The sequence below is a fragment of the Aegilops tauschii genome, chromosome 3 (assembly GCF_002575655.3).
Source record: "Aegilops tauschii subsp. strangulata cultivar AL8/78 chromosome 3, Aet v6.0, whole genome shotgun sequence".
Classification (NCBI taxonomy): domain Eukaryota; kingdom Viridiplantae; phylum Streptophyta; class Magnoliopsida; order Poales; family Poaceae; genus Aegilops; species Aegilops tauschii.
In genome coordinates, this window is record NC_053037.3 from 59,031,184 (window position 1) to 59,049,272 (window position 18,089).

The following is an 18,089-nucleotide window of genomic DNA, read 5'->3' on the forward strand; positions in this document are numbered from 1 at the left end:
TTTTCCTAAAACACGTTCTATGGGCGGGGCCCATATGTCATAGGCCCATAGGGGCCTATCGGGTTCGGGCGCTCGGGTGCGGGTGTGCGCCCGAGCGGGCGCAGCGGGCGACGGGTGCCGTGTGCAAGGGGGTGCGGGCGCAACCCGAGGCGCGCATGCCCGAGGGCGCTGGGCGCGCGCGGCGCACGCCGGCGCCGGCGGCCAGGCCAATGGGGGCGGCGGAGGGACGACTGCGGTGGCGGGCGAGGGGGGCCGCGGTGGTCGAGGCGGTGAAGAAGCTTCGGGGCGGAGGCGGCAGCCCTCGGGCGCGGGCGTTTTTGTTTTCTTTTTATTTATCCTTTTTGATTTATTATAGTTTCTATTTATTTTAGATTTAATAAAATACAAAAGTGGCACCTAACTTAGTGTTACAAATTGTGCCTTTGCCACTATTAATTTAGTTCTTCAAAATAAACGGGTTTGTAATTGTTTATTCTTTTTTAAAAGCATTTAAGTAAGTGTTTAGCCCCTGTTTTAATTAATTTCTTGCATCTAAACATTTTGTCAAAATGTGGTTTTTCCACCACAATCAGCCATGATTTATTTTCTAAATTTTGAACATTTTAGTTTTCAGTTTTAGTTTAGTTTTCTTTATTTAAAAACTTTTATTGTTTGCCTCTATTTTAAATTTAAATTTGTATTGATTTTGAACCATCGCGAGATCGACAACAGTAACCGTGGTGACGTGGCATCATTAGCGTGGGATTACTGTAGCCTAATTATCCGGGCGTCACATCCTTTCTGGTGGGTTGAGCCCCATGGCTCTTTATCTTCGCGGGTTTCGGATCGTGGCTTGCCGGATCCGGAGTACACGGAGGTTTGGTGGCATAGGATGGGGACCGGAGAAAACTTTGGTCGGCGTGTTCGGCCCGGCATCGGCGACGTCACTTGACGCCGTTACCCTTTCTGGAGGCGAAGCCGAGGTCCCCCCTATCCACCCCCGAACCCCTCTCGGATGAAAGTCCAAAATTCAGTCTGGATTGGGCAGCGGCGGCGTCCTGCGCGTCGTATCCTCCATGGAGGCGCCGTCTTGGGAGTAACTCCTATTCGGGGGAGAGATGTTGTGGATGGTGGGCTCCGAGTAGCTCCAGCAGTGGCGATGGTGTGGAGGTTGCCAGGTGGTGCGGCGTTGTATCTACCGCGTCATTGACGATGAGTGGTGGCGGCATGGTGCAGCTGCATATCGACGACGGATGCGGCTGGATGGACGAGCGCAGGGTGGTCGAGCTGTCTGGCGCCATGGTGGCGTCGACGGTGGGCCTGGCAAAGTCTGTGCGTCAGTACCTGCTCTGGAGATGGATCGGTGGAAGAAGGCGGCGGCCGCCTCGGTGAGTGCGCCGGACCGGCATGTGACCCAGTCCCAGTATGTGGCTAGGATGGGGCATCCGGCATTAGATGTTAGGATTTGGTGCGATGTCTGTTTGGTATTAGGCTCGGACATTTGGCACCACTGCATCAAGGGGGTAGGAGTAACGACAGATATTGCCTAGATGGTGGCTTCAGGCTTACTAATGTACTACTTTGTAATGTCTTTTGTGCTTAATAATTAATAAACTGGTCGTATGCATCGTCCAGATGCAGAGGCCGGGGGTTCATCCTCCTTTTCTATAAAAAAAAGAACGTACGGTCATGAGCTGTAGTATTGGTTAGTCTAGTCCACCGGATGGATAAAATGGATGGCGCATATTAGTTTGATGTACTTTAAAAGAATACCGGTGCAGTTTCACTAATTCACATCCATTTCCCTAGCTTGTCTCGAAAAAGAAACTTCCATTTCCCTAGCTAGCACGCGGCCACCCTGAACAGCTGAACTCGACATCGCTCGCTGCGATCAACTCATCCTCTCAGCTGGCTTGCTTCCTGCTCCCTCTTGGTTCAAGTTAGTTCATCGCTGGGACTCACTATTCCACCTTAATTTTCTTCCTAAAACAGCACTAACAAGTCGGGAGTTGTGCATGAACCATGGCAGGGATTCCATAGATGATGCAACTGATGAGAACCAATGGGGATCTCTACGGCGGCCTCCCGTAGAACCTCCTGTGGTCGGCCGGACCTCCAGTGGCACGTCGCCAAGCAGCGCGGCGGCGCTCACACCAAGGACCCGCGAAGCAGCCAGACAGCACAGCAAGACTGAGGTCCCTAGCGCTGGTGCCTCGCCCCGTCCCGTACGGCTTCGGACGTCCGTCTGGTGATGGCCGATGCACTTGCTTAGGCAGGGACGGAGCTCACGGGTAGGCTAGGGACGGAGCTCACGTGTAAGCACTGGTGTCAGTTGACACCAATGTCATTCGATGCTTCAGCTAATAGCTTTACCGATTTGTGCCTTTGACCTCAGCAAAAAAGATCTATTGACCCCAGCCCACCATAAAACAAAAGCCCAAAATCTTAGCCCAGTTAGATAACTACAACAGTAAAGAAGAAGTATCAATCTGTTTGCTAACCTAGCACGCAGTCCAGAAGGCCCAATCTATCTGGTGCCTGTCCCTACTAATTCCTGGACGCACCCGGCCGCCAGGTCGTAGTAGGTCACGAAGCACGCCTCTCTCAAGCGATCCGCTTCCTCCTCAATGACGTAGATCCCAAATCCTCTCCACACCTACCGCTGCTATCAGGGAACTACACAACGGTGGACGACGCTAATTTTGGTTCGGCGATGTCCGTCGTCGGCCGGCCGCGTCAGCCTAATCTATAGTGGTCGGCCGGCTGCAATTCTTGATTGTCCACTTCGGTTCATCCCATGTACCCGAGGCACTGACATACATGTGTGTAATACTAAGATTTAAATTCATAATTTATCTCCTTGATTCAACTAGGACTAGAATATTACAGATAGATTTCTATTGAAGCGGACAGGAGACACTGATCCAACACAGACTTCAAGGTCGTGAAAGGACTACCGAAATAGATTTATGTAGTTTATGAAACGTTGGTGCTACTGCTCTAGGAGAAATAAATTTAGATGAACTTCTTTCAGATTCAGCTGATCGAAAAAGAATATCACAATAGACTATGAATGCTAAGAAGCAACATTGGATCAAACCGAGATATTTAATTAGAAGACCTTGCAGACAAAGCAGACTTTAAATATCTTTTGTTTCTTTTAACTTGGACTATTTATTTAAACTATCTAAGCTTTATCCTGGTGACTTTTATTCAACATAATTGATGGATCTTGATCGTGAACTTCGAACGTAAATTGGCAATGTCCAAACAGACCAAGGATTTGCCAATTTGGATCACATTGCAGATCTTTCTGAAGTCTTAGCTGACACTAAGAAACATCTTGCTTTTCCTCTGGTATATCTACTTCGAAAATTGGTGCTAATTTTGCCAGTTGACCAAATCGATGAGGAGATGCTTCTCGGAAATGGATATTGTCAAGACTGTTTTGCATGGGTGACCAGTTCATGAGTGATAGCCTGACTTGCTATGTGGATAAATATATATTTACTATCACTACGAATGATTCCATGAATGATTTATTGAATGAAGAAGATTAAAGGTCGAGAAGGAAGTTATAACATGTGAGTCTCACATCATTATATATTTTTCTTAATCGTATTTTTATGTATCATTTGTTTCGTACATTGTTGTAAAAATAATTTGTTTCTTTTGTTTATTGTTTTCACTAAGTTATACAGATTAAATGCTCCCAACTTACCTTTTAGCTTTTCTTATTTTTTTACTGAATAAGTAAACAAGTAGCTTTTTTACTTCGCTCAACCAGTACTCGGGTATGAAAATCATTTTAATATAATAAAATTTATATCATTGGCTCATTGCATATTTTCACTCTTTATATTGCATTGCTACTGTCGGTGCTATTGTCGGTAACGTTTTTTTTTGCGGGCAACGTTGACACCCGTCCCCATTTTTTCTAGCTTCCTCCCTGGTAGGCACTGGTGTCAGTTGACACCAATGCCATTCGATGCTTCAGCTAATAGCTTTACCGATTTGTGCCTTTGACCCCAGCAAAAAAGATCGATTGACCCCAGCCCACCACAAAACAAAAGCCCAAAGTCTTAGCCCAGTTAGATAAGTACAACAGTAAAGAACAAGTATCAATCTGTTTGCTAACCTAGCCCGCAGTCCAGAAGGCCCAATCTATCTGGTGCCTGTCCCTACTAATTCCTAGACGCAGCCGGCCCCCAGGTCGCAGTAGGTCACGAAGCACGCCTCTCTCAAGCGGTCTGCTTCCTCCTCAATGACGTAGATCCCAAATCCTCTGCACACCTACCGCTGCTATCAGGGAACTACACAACGGTGGACGACGCTAATTTTGGTTCGGCGATGTCCGTCGTCGGCCGGCCGCGTCGGCCTAATCTATAGTGGTCGGCCGGCTGCAATTCTTGATTGTCCACTTCGGTTCATCCCATGTACCCGAGGCACTGACATACATGTGTGTAATACTAAGATTTAAATTCATAATTTATCTCCTTGATTCAACTAGGACTAGAAGATTACAGATAGATTTCTATTGAAGGGGGCAGGAGACACTGATCCAACAGAGACTTCAAGGTCGTGAAAGGACTACCGAAATAGATTTATGTAGTTTATGAAACATTGGTGCTACTGCTCTAGGAGAAATAAATTTAGATGAACTTCTTTCAGATTCAGCTGATCGAAAAAGAATATCACAATAGACTATGAATGCTAAGAAGCAACATTGGATCAAACCGAGATATTTAATTAGAGGACCTTGCAGACAAAGCAGACTTTGAATATCTTTTGTTTCTTTTAACTTGGACTATTTATTTAAACTATCTAAGCTTTATCCTGGTGACTTTTATTCAACATAATTGATGGATCTTGATCGTGAACTTCGAACGTAAATTGGCAATGTTCAAACAGACCAAGGATTTGCCAATTTGGATCACATTGCAGATCTTTCTGAAGTCTTAGCTGACACTAAGAAACATCTTGCTTTTCCTCTGGTATATCTAATTCCAAAATTGGTACTAATTTTGCCAGTTGACCAAATCAATGAGGAGATGCTTCTCGGAAATGGATATTGTCAAGACTGTTTTGCATGGGTGACCAGTTCATGAGTGATAGCCTGAGTTGCTATGTGGATAAATATATATTTACTATCACTACGAATGATTCCATGAATGATTTATTGATTGAAGAAATTAAAGGTCGAGAAGGAAGTTATAACATGTGAGTCTCACATCATTATATATTTTTCTTAATCGTATTTTTATGTATCATTTGTTTCGTACATTGTTGTAAAAATAATTTGTTTCTTTTGTTTATTGTTTTCACTAAGTTATACAGATTAACTGCTCCCAACTTACCTTTTAGCTTTTCTTTTTTTTTACTGAATATGTAAACAAGTGGCTTTTTTCACTTCGCTCAACCAGTACTCGGGTATGAAAATCATTTTAATATAATAAAATTTATATAATTGGCTCATTGCATATTTTCACTCTTTATATTGCATTGCTACAGTCGGTGCTATTGTAGGCAACGTTTTTTTTTGCGGGCAACATTGACACCGGTCCCCATTTTTTCAAGCTTCGTCCCTGGTAGGCACTGGTGTCAGTTGACACCAATGCCATTCGATGCTTCAGCTAATAGCTTTACCGATTTGTGCCTTTGACCCCAGCAAAAAAGATCGATTAACCCCAGCCCACCACAAAACAAAAGCCCAAAGTCTTAGCCCAGTTAGAGAACTACAACAATAAAGAAGAAGTATCAGTTTGTTTGATAACCTAGCACGCAGTCCAGAAGGCCCAATCTATTTCGTGCCTGTCCCTACTGATTCCTGGACGCAGCCGGCCGCCAGGTCGCAGTAGGTCACGAAGCACGCCTCTCTCAAGCGATCCGCTTCCTCCTCAATGACGTAGATCCCAAATCCTCGGCACACCCACCGCTGCTATCAGGGAACTACACAACGGTGGACGACGCTAATTTTGGTTCGGCGATGTCCGTCGTCGGCCGGCCGCGTCAGCCTAATCTATAGTGGCCGGCCGGCTGCAATTCTTGATTGTCCACTTCAGTTCATCCCATGTACCCGAGGCTTCAAGGTCGTGAAAGGACTACCGAAATAGATTTATGTAGTTTATGAAACGTTGGTGCTACTGCTCTAGGAGAAATAAATTTAGATGAACTTCTTTCATATTCAGCTGATTGAAAAAGAATATCACAATAGACTACGAATGCTAAGAAGCAACATTGGATCAAACCGAGATATTTAATTAAAGGACCTTGCAGACAAAGCAGACTTTAAATATATTTTGTTTCTTTTAACTTGGACTATTTATTTAAACTATCTAAGCTTTATCATGGTGACTTTTATTCAACATAATTGATGGATCTTGATCGTGACCTTCGAACGTAAATTGTCAATGTCCAAACAGACCAAGGACTTGCCAATTTGGATCCCATTGCAGATCTTTCTGAAGTCTTAGCTGACACTAAGAAACATCTTGCTTTTCCTCTGGTATATCTACTTCCAAAATTGGTGCTAATTTTGCTAGTTGACCAAATCGATGAGGAGATGCTTCTTGGAAATGGATATTGTCAAGACTGTTTTGCATGGGTGACAAGTTCATGAGTGATAGCCTGAGTTGCTATGTGGATAAATATATATTTACTATCACTACGAATGATTCCATGAATGATTTATTCAATAAAGAAGATTAAAGGTCGAGAAGGAAGTTATCACATGTGAGTCTCACATCATTATATATTTTTTCTTAATCGTATTTTTATGTATCATTTGTTTCGTACATTGTTGTAAAAATAATTTGTTTCTTTTGTTTATTGTTTTCACTAAGTTATACAGATTAAATGCTCCCAACTTACCTTTTAGCTTTTCTTTTTTTTTACTGAATATGTAAACAAGTGGCTTTTTTGACTTCGCTCAACCAGTACTCGGGTATGAAAATCATTTTAATATAATAAAATTTATATCATTGGCTCATTGCATATTTTCACTCTTTATATTGCATTGCTACTGTCGGTGCTATTGTGGGCAACGGTTTTTTTTGCGGGCAATGTTGACTCCGGTCCCCATTTTTTCTAGCTTCGTCCCTGGTAGGCACTGGTGTCTGTTGACACCAATGCCATTCGATGCTTCAGCTAATAGCTTTACCGATTTGTGCCTTTGACCCCAGCAAAAAAGATCGATTGACCCCAGCCCACCACAAAACAAAAGCCCAAAGTCTTTGCCGAGTTAGATAACTACAACAGTAAAGAAGAAGTATCCATCTGTTTGCTAACCTAGCACGCAGCCCAGAAGGCCCAACCTATTTGGTGCCTGTCCCTACTGATTCCTGGACGCAGCCGGCCGCCAGGTCGCAGTAGGTCACGAAGCACGCCTCTCTCAAGTGATCCGCTTCCTCCTCAATGACGTAGATCCTAAATCCTCTGCACACCTACCGCTGCTATCAGGGAACTACACAACGGTGGATGATGCTAATTTTGGTTCGGCGATGTCCGTCATCGGCCGGCCGCGTCAGCCTAATCTATTGTGGCCGGCCGGCTGCAATTCTTGATTGTCCACTTCGGTTCATCCCATGTACCCGAGGCACTGACATACATGTGTGTAATACTAAGATTTAAATTCATAATTTATCTCCTTGATTCAACTACAACTAGAAGATTACAGATAGGTTTCTATTGAAGCGGACAGGAGACACTGATCCAACCGAGACTTCAAGGTCATGAAAGGACTACCGAAATAGATTTATGTAGTTTATGAAACATTGGTGCTACTGCTCTAGGAGAAATAAATTTAGATGAACTTCTTTCAGATTCAGCAGATCGAAAATGAATATCACAATAGACTACGAATGCTAAGAAGCAACATTGGATCAAACCGAGATATTTAATCAGAGGACCTTGCAGACAAAGCAGACTTTAAATATCTTTTGTTTCTTTTAACTTGGACTATTTATTTAAACTATCTAAGATTTATCCTGGTGACTTTTATTCAACATAATTGATGGATCTTGATCGTGAACTTCGAACGTAAATTGGCAATGTCCAAACAGACCAAGGATTTGCCAATTTGGATCACATTGCAGATCTTTCTGAAGTCTTAGCTGACACTAAGAAACATCTTGCTTTTCCTCTGGTGTATCTACTTCCAAAATTGGTGCTAATTTTGCTAGTTGACCAAATCGATGAGGAGATGCTTCTCGGAAATGGATATTGTCAAGACTGTTTTGCATGGGTGACCAGTTCATGAGTGATAGCCTGAGTTGCTATGTGGATAAATATATATTTACTATCACTACGAATGATTCCATGAATGATTTATTGAATGAAGAAGATTAAAGGTCGAGAAGGAAGTTATAACATGTGAGTCTCACATCATTATATATTTTTCCTTAATCGTATTTTTATGTATCATTTGTTTCGTACATTGTTGTAAAAATAATTTGTTTCTTTTGTTTATTGTTTTCACTAAGTTATACAGATTAAATGCTCCCAACTTACCTTTCAGCTTTTCTTATTTTTTTACTGAATATGTAAACAAGTGGCTTTTTTACTTCGCTCAACCAGTACTCGGGTATGAAAATCATTTTAATATAATAAAATTTATATCATTGGCTCATTGCATATTTTCACTCTTTATATTGCATTGCTACTGTCGGTGCTATTGTGGGCAACGTTTTTTTTTTGCGGGCAACGTTGACACCGGTCCCAGTTTTTTCTAGCTTCGTCCCTGTGCGTAGGTCGCACAATCGCGCGCGAGAGAGAGAGTATGACTACCCGACTTTGTTTTTACCGGGCTGGGTTTTACACAGGCAGTCTACTCGGTAACGACAACCCAGTCAGCAGGCCATAATTCCTGCTCCAATAATACTTGGCCATTCATTGTTGGCTGTATGCCCCTTTTTACATCAAATAGCCAGTACCTTTGGACTAGCGCATGCACCTGCAAACAAGTTTTGTCATCTTTTGTGACTATGAATCAAAAAGTTCAGAAGCTCACCGCATGTGATGATGAGTTATCGATCATACTTCGTCTCTTTCAATTTGGAGGGCTCGATTCAAAAACCTCACCATGATGAATGGTGAAATAATTTTTATAGTTTACAAAAGTACTCGATCGATGTGCTTGTTTTTTTTAAGTTGTGTTTACCGATGCATTGACTGCAATGATTGCATGTGTGAACAATAAATAACTAAGAACTTTTACATGCGTTAGTGAGTGTTCTTTGAATCCTTGCATGCATCAATATAATGTAGCTCAAAATTTAAACATGCGATGGAACGCAATAAAAATGAGACTTATAACATAACCCTAGTCGGCTAGAGCAAAGTCTCCTCTCCAAGCTTCACCGACGAGTCCGTGGATTCGCCTCTCCTTTGCCTACCACTCCAGTGACCGGTGACGGGAATGGGGAATCTCGGTGCCTCCACTTCAGCTAGTAGTTTAGGTTAGGGTTTTTAGTCCTCGGTGGTGCAGACTCGAGCAGATGGTGGCGCTCCTTCTTTGAGTTTGTCTTTGGGGCTCCAATCCTCCTCGAGTTCGTTCGTCTGGACGTAGTCAACGGAGCTCCGACATAGACTCTTGCCGTCTCTTGAGACGGTGAGGTTAGTGTTTCTCGTCATGTGACAAGATTTGATATCAGGTACTTCAGATCTATGTAAAGGTTCAATGGCGACGACTGCAGCTCCTGGGCGTTGGCCCTTAGTTGCACGTGCATGAAGAGTTTCCGCCTGTCATCGACAAGGAGAAGCCGGCTCGAGTAGAGAAGCGGCGATAAGGGCACGCAGGCGGCTCATTCTGGCGGCAATGGTGGTCGTTCGATGGTCTTGGAATCGCCATAACTTTTATTATGTTTGAGATAATTTTTGTACTTCCGGTGAATTTTATAATAGATCTAATTTTGTCACAAAGAAAAAACAAAAATTCTGAGTGAAACCCTATAAGCCGGAGGTGATTGTATGTAGTACCTGACAAACAGGATTGGGTTTAAAGAAAATTGTCGAAATAAGTTGCAGTAGTAGCTACCATTTGGTATGGATGGTGAGCTATCTGAAAAATAGTGAAAAAAACAGTTGCAGTAGTAGCTACACATCGATGTACGTACGTGGAGTGCAGTTCCCGCAGCGTCGAATCTTTGAGCACGTTCGATCTACAAACTGAAACTATAGGAGTACATCGTCAATTCCTGCATGCAGGTATCGATGAACCAAAAAGAAGAGAGATCGGTGATCTCTGCCGACTCGTTGCTACGTCGCCGCGCATGCTATCAGCCATGCAGAAGCATCCATGCGTCGGAGTACTGGGCCACAATGGCCGGTCGCATCCGCTCCACCGCGGCCTCCGCCATGGCCAGATCGTCCATCGCGCGGCGCAGGAGCTGCTCCGCCGCGGGTGCCCAGGCGTGGGCGACTGCTCGCGGCGATGGCGGCCTGAGCATGACGTGGAAGACGCCGAGGGCCGCATGGCCGTGCGACTTGGCGGAGTGTAGGCACTGCAGCGCCGTCTCCGCGTGGCGGGCAGGGTCGGCGTGGTGGAGTTGCCACCTGTCCCACCACCACGGCGCGTTGGCTTGGAGCCCCATGTGCGCAGCGCAGAGGGAGAAGACGATGCCCAGTACGGCGTGGAACCTGCTGATGCGCTTAATCCGGCCGATGGCGAGGTCGATGATGAGGCCGCCTGCTGAAGCGCCCTGGCCAGCGTTGGGCAGGGGATGCACGCCCGGGCGGAATCTGCGGCAGTCCTCGGCGGCCAGGCGGTACTGCTGGCTGGCGCCATTGATGGCCTCGACTACTGCATTCGTCCCGTTGATGTAGGTGAAGCTGCGAGCCGACGCCTCGGCCGCCGTGTTCCTCCACTGCTCCATTGCCGGCGTCGGTGCTCCCTCTCTCTCTCTCTCTGTGACGCTCAGCTATTTGTTACGTGTGCTTCTCGTGGTCAGCTGAGGCTATTTGTAGCGCAGCACCCGCCAGCCGGCGAGGTAGTTTCTGGAGACAGTGGGGTTTACAGTGTAGGGCCCTGCAGGATGCACCACACGTCCAAGTGAAACTGTCGTTGTCACGCTGAATCATCTCGCTCCCACGTAAGAATCCATCGCCGGGGCACGAGTAGCGAGCTAGCCTAGCTTCTGAACCTCGTACATGTGCTTCTGAACCTATTACTGACCCACTAAACGTCTGGTCCCATCTAGGACGGACACACATGTCAGTGAACATGTTTTATGATGGCATTGGTAGGTTGCTAAGAGCATCTCCAACAGCCGCCCAAGGAGCGCCACCCTAAAAAGTATTTTGCAGCGCACGCATTCATCGTCTGGAAAAGCACGGCGGGCAGCGCTGGCTCCAGCAACCGCGCTAAAATTTAGCGCACGCGCGTAGCTCCAGCAAGCGCGCGCTATCGCACGAACATTGCATACATATTTTTTAATAAAAGAGATACATATAAAATTCATATAAAAAATGATACATAGATATTTTACATAGTTCATAGCATAGATAGATAAACGATACATAGATAGATAAAACTACGATGCAACTACACTGAAAACTACAGTGCAACTACAACCTACTCCGAGTCGTGCTCGTCCTCATCCAGACTGGTGTTGTCCGAGGTATCGATCCACATGTCCTCACAACGAGGATCATTATCCCCAAAAAATCGACACCCCACCTGCTTCAACGATATCGCACTGCGATATCGCCAGGGCCTTCCGCCGACGCCTGTCAAACCGCTCCGCTCGGCGCTTTGCCGTCCTTTCCGCCCAGAAGGCGCGCTCCGCCACGACGTCCTCCGGGTGGCGCCGGCACCACTCCGCCATGGCTCGCTCGTCTCCTCGGCGATGAGGAGGCGGCAGTGCTCCGCACGGTCCTGGTCCGTGATAAGACGAGGCGGAGGGGTGACGGACTGCGCTTGCTCGCGCGTGAAGACGTTGCGGAAGTTCATCTGCACCGGCGGCCTCTCTAGGCGCCACGTCGCCGCGTCGTACGCGCGGGCGGCCTCGTGCGCAGTCCCGAACGTGCCGAGGTCGAGCCGGATGTCGCCGGACCGGATCTCGGCGTAGTAGGTGCCGCCGGGGCGCTCGCGGACGCCGCGCTAGCCAGACAATCCCCGGCGGCGTGGCGGCATGGTGGCGCGGTAGTGGCGGGGGCGAGGAAGCGGCGAGCAAGCGGCAGAGTGAGCGGGAAGATCGCGTGTGGCAGTGTGGAGGCCGCGTGGCGAGCGCCGCAATTTATAGGCGCGCTCGAAGCGGTGCGCCAAATCTAGCGCGCGAGCTGCCGCCTTTTCCCCACGCGCGCACTTGTTTCCTGCCGCCGCTGGAGCGCGCCAAAACGTCTTGCACGTGCTAAACTGAAAGTTTACCCGCGCGCGTTTTTTGACGCCGCTGTTGGATATGCTCTAAGTTGGAGGGCTGACTATTTCAGCATGAAGGGCCTCGAGGACAGAGAGGGGAGAAAAGGGGGCGTCTATATGTCAGTCTCCTTCAATTATTTTCCTCGTACATGTGCTGCTCAGGTACATAGAAAAGAAAAAGAAACCCAACACCAGGGCCCGCTGCACTGAGCTGATTGAAACAAAGCCCCGTGACTCCATGCATGTGCAAGCCTACACTCGTCTGCAGACGCCATGCACCCGCACGTTCGGTGGTGATTACATGAAGTGCAAGCCTACACTCATTTTGCCCTGACTTTCATAATTGTACAACTTTGACGTAATTAGAAACGAATTTGCAAACATGATAGATAATCACAAATATTGACACTCGCTGCTGGTACAAATCTCCGTCTCCCTTTTCTACCTAACATAAAGTGTATAACAGTATTTTCTGTTCCCGACAAAAAAATAATACATTTTTATAATTCCAATAGAAATCATCTGGAATATATGTAAGCACGTAATATATTTGCTGTTATCCGAGGTGAATTTGTCTACATCGTTCTTTCTAAGAAAACTACTCCCTCTATAAAGAAATATAAGAGCGTTCAGATCACTTAGTGATCCAAAAGGGAGTATTTTTTAAATGCTCAATATGAAATGGTTTAAAAATTGACAGGAAAATGCCATGTTACATAACAACATAAATAAAGGAAAGCTTTCTTCCTCATGAAGAATGAATTATGGGAATAGTTTACCCCTTAAAGAAACAACAACAAATTGTTTTTTAAATATTGTACTACTATACCTAAAATGAACAAATCATAAACGCATATATCAAAGTCTTCTCTTTTATTCTTGGGTGCGCTGGGTGCATGCAAGTTTATCTGGAGTTTCGACATTCAAGGAGCTCATGGCAAATAAAACAAATTTTGGCTCACAAAAAAGCTATTTTTTTGCTAGAGCTTCTCGAATGTTATTTGACCACAAAAATTTACACGCACCTAGCACACCCAAGCATCTTGTCTGGCACAAAATTTCAGATTTTTTTGAATTGGTTTGCTATTTTTTTTTGAATTTACTGTTCATCAGTCAAACCTGGTCAGCCCAGTCAAACTTGGCTAACGTACTCGAAATCAGGTTTTGGACCAAACTTATCTGGTTTAGAGAGTTGAAGGATCAAATGTCAACAAATAAATCTTAAGAGATCAAGTCCATACTTTTGGTGAACTTGACGGACCAGAAACATACTTTTCTCTAAAACAAATACTCCCTGTGATACATATTAATTGTCGCTCAAACAGATGTATCTAGAATTGAAATATGTCTAGATACGTCTGTTTTATTGAAAAGTAATATGGATCGGTGGGAGCACCATAGAATCTGCCACGAAGTACACGGTCTTCGCCAATAACAAAGTTTTTTTACATTTATGCTTCAAACACAATATGTTCACTAATATAATTATTCAACAAAACAAAAGAAATCTAAATTAAACAAGGATTAAGTTTGAGTGCACATGTTGCACAGATCGGTGTTGCCCTCACCTTGGTCTTGGCCACCGGCTGCTTCTACTCATGCGTTGGGATATGCGACTTGCCGAGCACCTGATGGCCAATAGAATCGAGGAATTGATTGTGTATGCGGGCAAGGCTACAATTGTGTCTCTGGACGGGATTCAAAATGACCAAACGAACAATCCCGCTAGCTCCTATTTCGGTGTGGCGGTCTCGCAATTCCGCTAGTTATCTCGTAAGGGTTTTTGGACCCCAATAGGTAGCATCAGGGCGCCAGGGAGGAACCCCCCCCCCCCCCCCAAGGGAACGGTTGCTCCCTCCCTTAACGTTCACCAGGGAAAGGCCCATCACATTGATTTTGTTCACCAGGGTAAACCCCCTTGGCCCAGAGGCCCATTTAAAAAATGTTAACAAAAATGTCATGAATAAAAAATACATTTCTTGTGAAAAAAAACATGAAAAGCTACACTGCTTTCTAAAAGCAGTCATGGGCCAAAATACAAAATGCCATGATGAATTTTTTACTTGAGTTGGTCCACTGTTCAAAAATTCATATAAAAATTATCATGCTCTAATAATGAAAATGCTATGTCAATGCAATTTATTTGCCATGTAAATAAGGAAATAAAAATTGCCATCCTCCTAATAATAAAAGTGCCATGTCAAAAATAATGAAAATTCCATGCTCTATAAAATAAAATTGTCTTCCTATTAATAATTAAATTGCCATCCTCCTAATCAGAAAAATGCCATGTCAACAATAATAAAAATGCCATGCTCTATATAAAAAGACTACATCTTGTTAATGATTAAACTGTCACCCTCCTAATAATAAAAATGCCATATCAACAAATAATGAAAATGAGATGCCCCCAATAATTAAAAAACATCCAATTCATAATTAATTTTCCATATTTATAATAAGAAAAATCCCATGCTATAAATAATAAACTTTCATCCTCTTAATGATAAAAAGTGGCATGTTTTTACTTATTAAAATGTCAATATCTTAACAATAGAAAATACCATGTGGATTATAATAAAAGTGCCATGGTACCTACAATAATAATAATAATAATAATAATAATAATAATAATAATAATAATAATAATAATAATAAATAAAAATGCCATTCTACCTATAAACAAAATGCACAAGGCAAGTTAGGAAAAATTGCCTATAAAAATAGGAACTTTATTCTTAAAAAATGTGAAAATCCAGGTTTTTCTAAAAGAAAAATTTAGAACAAATTTAGCTTTAAAAAGATATATCAGTTTCGGTCTCAAGTGTCCACAACCCCCTCCCCCCCCCCCACTTAGTCGAGTGGTAAGCCCCCCGCCCCTTATGCAGGAGACGGCGGGTTCGAACCCCACCAAGCGCACAACCTTTGTCGTGTAGTTTTTGGAAGAAAAAAACAGAGAGCGTCCGCGAGGAATCACATGATAGTGAACGACTTCTACAATCTTACGTGGCTAGGGGCTTGTGCCAAGATCCGTGCAACGGTGGAGAGAGCATTCGCTAGGATTGGCGTCCCGGCGAACGTTCACCAGATAGCTTTTCCGAAGTTATTATTTCTTTTTATAGCAAACCACGTGGGGCTTTTTTTCTTGAGAACAGACTAACGCAGGTCTGAACAGACTAACCAGACCACGCTACCGCCGGCAAGTCATCTCATTTTGTCTCACCTCACTCAACTTAACAAATCTTGTTGGCCGCTTCCTCTTCTCCTCTATCGTGATCCAGACACTCCATTACCCCCGCCAGCCATATTCCAACCTATGCAGATGCACGGAGCCAACCATGAACTCGTATAGCAGTAGTCCCTCCACCCATGAACTCCTATAGGGCCTAATGCATTTTTTGAAACAGCCTATGATTATTGGTAAGATTAAAGTATATGCGATGTATAATGTGAAAATTATATCATGGGAAGCGCCTTTTAAGTACAAATTTGACGGTATACTTTGTGTAACTTGCATGTCATATATTATTATTTTAACATGTGGTGAAATTTAGTCTCAAAAAATGCATTAGCCTCCATATATATGGATAGAGGGGTTATTTAACTTGCTTGTGGCTCTTGCCTCTTCAAGGTAGCCAATGGTACCATATTCAAAGTCACCATAAAGTAAAACATTATTTTGATGGAATGTGGTCCAAGAAGTACCTTTTTGGTGCTTTTGGCCGAGACGCACACGCACACGTCCAAGGTCACTTTCAAACAATCAGCTGATAGGATGATTGATATGCCGACAAACTCACGTACGAAATTAGCAATTATATTTATTCCACTGGCAGACGCAAGTATACGATGCTAATCCCTACTTCATTTCATAATTCTTATCATGGTTTTAGTTTAAATTCTAGTTTTTTTTAAAGGAGGAGGATCCTCGGCCTCTGCATCTGGGCGATGCATACGGCCACTTTATTAATTATTCTCACAAGACCTTACAATCATACAATAGTAAGACTAAAGCCACCGTCTAAGCAACAACTGTCGCTACTCCTATCCAATTGATGAAGGGGCGCTGATAGTCTGGGCCTAATACCAAACAGACATCGCAGCCAAACCTAAACATCTAAAAACTGAGGTCCCAACCAGGACGCCTGCCGGGTATGGGGCACCTACAAGTCCGGCGCACTCCTCAACCAGGACGCCTGCCGGGTATGAGGCCGCCGCAGCCACCTGCCACCAATCCATCTTCAGTGTTGTACTGCTGCACCACCTTGCCCAGCCTCTCTGCCATCGACGCCACCACGACGCCTGATAACGTCACCCTCCTGCGCGAGTCCCTCGCCACACATCGGGCGCCGAGTCTCCACCGCGCCACGCCGCGGAGAAACGCCACCATTAATGTGCAGGATGAATCACCGCTCCACCAATTATTCCGTCCACTGGTCCCTCGAGCCCGTGTACACCTCCAAGAATGACGCCACAAGAGGGAAACGACACAATAATACCGCCATCATCCGATCTACTGATCTAGGGTTTCCCCCGGAGGTAGCAGATAGTGGCCTGAAACTTCTCAACAGCGATGCCTTCAACAAGGGAACGTCACCGAATAGTGCCGCCATCGCCGGCCTCGGCAGCAGCCGCGAGCAGGTCTTCACCCAGATCTGTTCCAATGGCCTCCATCAACCGTCTTGTGCACAGATCGTCCACCACTGCGGCCGCCGATCGCCCGTCGCGTGTCCACAGCCGCCGACACATCCTCCGCCATCCGGGGCCGCCGCCCCGGGATCCAGCCCTCGCTGGCCGCCGGAACGAAGCCACCGAGCCCCATCGAGGGCGGTCAACGGGGGCGGAGAAGCTAGATCTGGCCAAGTTTATGAAACAGAGACTTCAAGGTCGTGAAAGGACTACCGAAATAGATTTATGTAGTTTATGAAATGTTGGTGCTACTGCTCTAGGAGAAATAAATTTAGATGAACTTCTTTCAGATTCAGCTGATTGAAAAAGAATATCACAATAGACTACGAATGCTAAGAAGCAACATTGGATCAAACCGAGATATTTAATTAAAGGACCTTGTAGACAAAGCAGACTTTAAATATATTTTGTTTCTTTTAACTTGGACTATTTATTTAAACTATCTAAGCTTTATCATGGTGAATTTTATTCAACATAATTGATGGATCTTGATCATGAACTTCGAACGTAAATTGGCAATGTCCAAACAGACCAAGGACTTGCCAATTTGGATCCCATTGCAGATCTTTCTGAAGTCTTAGCTGACACTAAGAAACATCTTGCTTTTCCTTTGGTATATCTACTTCCAAAATTGGTGCTAATTTTGCTAGTTGACCAAATCGATGAGGAGATGCTTCTCGGAAATGGATATTGTCAAGACTGTTTTGCATGGGTGACCAGTTCATGAGTGATAGCCTGAGTTGCTATGTGGATAAATATATATTTACTATCACTACGAATGATTCCATGAATGATTTATTGAATAAAGAAGATTAAAGGTCGAGAAGGAAGTTATCACATGTGAGTCTCACATCATTATATTTTTTTTCTTAATCGTATTTTTATGTATCATTTGTTTCGTACATTGTTGTAAAAATAATTTGTTTCTTTTGTTTATTGTTTTCACTAAGTTATACAGATTAAATGCTCCCAACTTACCTTTTAGCTTTTCTTATTTTTTTTACTGAATATGTAAACAAGTGGCTTTTTTGACTTCGCTCAACCAGTACTCGGGTATGAAAATCAT

The 18,089-nt window shown here is 44.3% G+C and overlaps 2 protein-coding genes across 2 annotated transcripts; both read right to left on the bottom strand.

Moving 5' to 3' along the window:
• Positions 1-10,253: 10,253 nt before the first annotated feature.
• On the bottom strand, positions 10,254-10,850 carry LOC109749510 (uncharacterized). The gene has a single exon (XM_020308461.1). The coding sequence runs from the start codon at positions 10,848-10,850 to the stop codon at positions 10,254-10,256; it is 597 nt and encodes a 198-aa protein (XP_020164050.1).
• A 698-nt stretch (positions 10,851-11,548) lies between these two features.
• Positions 11,549-17,156, bottom strand: LOC141042708 (uncharacterized). The gene is made up of 2 exons (XM_073511586.1): positions 17,013-17,156; positions 11,549-12,076 (listed from the first exon to the last, which is right to left on the bottom strand). Exons 1-2 carry the CDS (start codon positions 17,154-17,156, stop codon positions 11,549-11,551), a joined length of 672 nt encoding a protein of 223 aa, XP_073367687.1.
• Positions 17,157-18,089: the final 933 nt, after the last annotated feature.